This window comes from Exophiala bonariae (assembly GCF_035927105.1).
Source record: "Exophiala bonariae strain CCFEE 5792 chromosome Unknown scaffold_121, whole genome shotgun sequence".
Taxonomy (NCBI): Eukaryota; Fungi; Ascomycota; class Eurotiomycetes; order Chaetothyriales; family Herpotrichiellaceae; genus Exophiala; species Exophiala bonariae.
Window position 1 is genome coordinate 1 of NW_027042596.1, and position 3,599 is coordinate 3,599.

Consider the following 3,599-nt stretch of genomic DNA (forward strand, 5'->3'; position numbering starts at 1 on the left):
AACACCAAAATCGGTGATATTGATAGGATCAACAGCCACAGTAAGTGCCTCTCTCCCCAGAACCTTCCTCCATATCATTCTGGCCTTGGTTGGTGAGCTAGACTTTCTCCCTTGCTGACCACATCTCTCACAGTTGACTGACTCAATCTCTCTCCTCCACCTATTGACTGACCAACCTAGTCACCAATCATCTTCTCCTCAAATCACCTGGATCCCCATCTCATCTTCTCATCTTCTTATCCTCTCATCCTCCTCTACACGACATCTCTCATCCTCCCACTTTCGATTGACTCAACCACCAATCCTTCTATCCTCTCCTCCAGCCACTCTCCCACTCTCCCCATCACTCAACAACTCCAACAGTTCAAAATCAAAGTCATCCACCTTCAACTCGACCTGGACACCAACTCTTCAAGATGTCAAGCCACCAGCAAGATACTGTCATGACATTCGCACAGGCCGGGGAGTCATATGGCATACAGGCCCCAGTGTGGTATTTCAACTTTGCATGGGCGGCAGATGACCTCAACAGTGTGATCAAGCCAAAGCTCCAAGTTCAACAAGGGGACACAGTGCTGGACTTGGGGTTTGGGAACGGCGATGCGCTCAAGTATGCGATTGAGCAAGGTGCAGGCTTTGTCATGGGGTTTGAGGCCAGTCTTCAGCCGGCAAAGTTATATCTTCTGCCCTGGCTGTCAAGCAAGTATGGGCCAGTCTCCTACTCAGTCAACCCTAATCTCGCCTATATTCATAATGCAGCCTACTATATGGCACTCTCAGACATGACGAATTCACAGACAGTCATGGCCCATGTCCAGGAAGTGGTTCGCCTAAATAACTTGGCCAACCCCCCCAACCCTCAAGTTAGTCAGGTGGTCCAGCACATCAGCCATATAGGTGAGCCTACTGCCCCAGGCATGAAGTTCAACCGTATCTTCATCCTCAACGCTTTCCAACACGTCGCCCATGGTCAACGGGCTCCATGGCTTGACTTTCTCAAGCGGCACATCCTCCAGCCGGGTGGTACTATCACCATAACAGTGCAAGACCCTGAGAAGGGGATGCAGACCTTGGAGATTCTCACGAGTTGGTTCAGCGATAGTCAAAATAAGGCACTGGATGTCACCCATCATTAGAAGCGATGGGTGGGTAACGCAGAGGCTACTCGCCGGGCGCGAGACTATATCCGCACAATGGCGTTGGAACTGGGTTTTGAGGTGGTCTCTTCTGAGGCCTTACCAAATATGGTCAAAGGAGGGTATGAGAACTGGACAGATCATATTCAGGCCAAGGCCCAACAGCTGGCGGGTGGTCTGTCTATGTCACAGGAGGTGTTGAAGGAGAAGCGGATTGTGGCTCGTGATCAACTCTACAGAGGCCTGGTGGAGGAATTCAAAGCGCAGCATCCTACCTTTACCCAGTACCGACTGGGAAATGACCTACAACCAGAGCGACCAGTGGTCAAGGTGATTGCGTCTATGGCAGGGGTCGTGGTTGTTTTGCGAAAGCCAGTACTTCAGTGATAGGTGGACCTCCCAATGCTATTGGTCTAGTGAGATACGGGAGCTGGGGTGATGGATCTTGGGAGTGGTGACCATAATACTAGGGGAGTATGAAGGACAGTCATTAATAGGGCTAGTTAACTACCATTGAGAGGGTTGGGGTGTTTTCAGGGCTGGTGACTTTAGTGGTACTGCCTGCCTTTGAGCTATTCATCAACAGAGCTAGTATTTATTGCTATCTCAAGACAAACCCTGCCTCAGGCCTCGGTGTTACCATAATAAAACGTATTTTATATAATCCACTTTGTAAAGCCAATTAGAGATAACTCAACCTACGTGTTCTGGTAGGATTCCTACCAAGAAAATACTATGGGAAGATTCTCATTCTTCCCTTAGCTACTGTTGTAAAAAAAGCAGAAAAAACGGTGCCCAAATGCTCAAAACTCATGCCGCAAGCCCACATACACCTCTAGTGATCTATAAATGGGCTAACGAACCTCACGCGCCATTTACCCCACTAATTCACATTGAGGGTGAACCATTTAAAGTGCTTATCGAAGCTCGAGACCTACTGAGTCTATTTATGTACTTTTTCGATAGGTTTGAGGTACTTTCAGTGGTGTGCAACACGACAAATATAGATGCGGAAAAACCGCGGAAGAAGTCAAATCTAGTGAAGCTCCTTGATCTTGGAGTGCGCTTCGACCTATTGAGCTCCTCCACTAGCTCAGAGGGCTATTTTATATGGCAAATCACACAGAACAGAACCGGAAGGCCTATTGGGAACGCTCAGAGCTCGGAAATACGCATCAAATTGGTCAAATAATAACGGAAACTCGATGGGATCAAATTCATCAATTCCTGACCTTCAACCCTCAACCACGCCGTCAAGATGAGTCGCCATTTAATCGCGTTGAACCAGTTGCTAGTTTGATCCATCGCAACTACCAAAATGCGGTCAAATCATCAACTGGGATCACCATTGACGAGGCAATGGCTGGTTATGCTGGACACACCAAAGACTTGGTGAATCTTCCATCAAAGCCCACGCCACAAGGCTACCTGGCTTGGGTTCTTGCACTACAGCAGGGTTACGTGTACTCTTGGTGATGGCACTCACGCGTTACGGGAGCAGAAGGCATTGGTAAAGGGTCAAGATTGGTGCATCAACCAGTGCCAATGGTGCCCGTACAACTTGCGGCGATATACCTTGTAGTTTAGGACCTCTATCAGGAACTCCAGAATAATGAATTTGGTGTAAAAAGGCTAGTATTTCTTGATAACTTGTTCCTGACACTAGTACCGGCGTATATACTTTTAGTTATTAGTGTAGGAGTAATAGGCACAATATATAAAAACTATAAGGATTTCCCACAACGATTTATTGACGTAAAGCTCTCTAGTATACAATTGTCGTATAGATCTTACGCGATAGAGGTCATGAATCTTGTAGTATACTTCCTGTAGTAGGATAACGCTATAGCTATAGGCATTTCGACCGCCTTTACTATTCAGGAAGTCCTAGAGGACTACATTATCAAGCTCCGTCGAAGGCCCTACAACAACACTATTACGCGCGAAGTTTTTGGTAATAAGCCTACTAAAGAGTTACTAATACTACGCGTAATTAATGCCTACAATCGCAACCATAATCTAGTTAATTTGGCCGACTAAATGCGTCCCAATTTTAGTGTCCAGCGATAGTGGGAGCGAAGGATCTGGCGACTACTTGCCTACTAGTGTCGGGATACTTACCTTACTAGTTCCTATCTAATCTAGCGTTCCTACAAGTCTCCTGATACTCTAGAAGGTCGTAATGCCCATAGAACCTTTCGTGAGAAGTTGATTTCACGAATCTTTACATTGAGTGAGCTAAAATCCTTATCGCCGCCGACACTCGCCAAAACCCGTTATCACTCAAACTATACCTCAGATAAGCTACCTAATTGGGGCTTTTACGCCTAGGGCACTTAAAATATCAATGATTGTAGTGGTCGTATTGCGCTAGGGTATTAGAAAAGGCGAAAGGCACTTATGGAGATTACTAAAATGGTCATAATAAACTAGGTCGCAAACGGCCAAAACTTACTCATTTTG

The 3,599-nt window shown here is 46.5% G+C and overlaps 2 protein-coding genes across 2 annotated transcripts; both read left to right on the top strand.

The window, feature by feature from the left end:
* Positions 1–416: 416 nt before the first annotated feature.
* LTR84_002336 (uncharacterized protein) lies at positions 417–1,136 on the top strand (the record flags this gene model as incomplete). The annotated part of the gene is made up of 1 exon (XM_064845950.1): positions 417–1,136. One exon carries the CDS (start codon positions 417–419, stop codon positions 1,134–1,136), a length of 720 nt encoding a protein of 239 aa, XP_064699712.1.
* Positions 1,137–1,193: 57 nt separating this feature from the next.
* On the top strand, positions 1,194–1,523 carry LTR84_002337 (uncharacterized protein; the record flags this gene model as incomplete). The annotated part of the gene is made up of 1 exon (XM_064845951.1): positions 1,194–1,523. The coding sequence occupies one exon, from the start codon at positions 1,194–1,196 to the stop codon at positions 1,521–1,523; it is 330 nt and encodes a 109-aa protein (XP_064699713.1).
* Between the last annotated feature and the right edge of the window lie 2,076 nt (positions 1,524–3,599).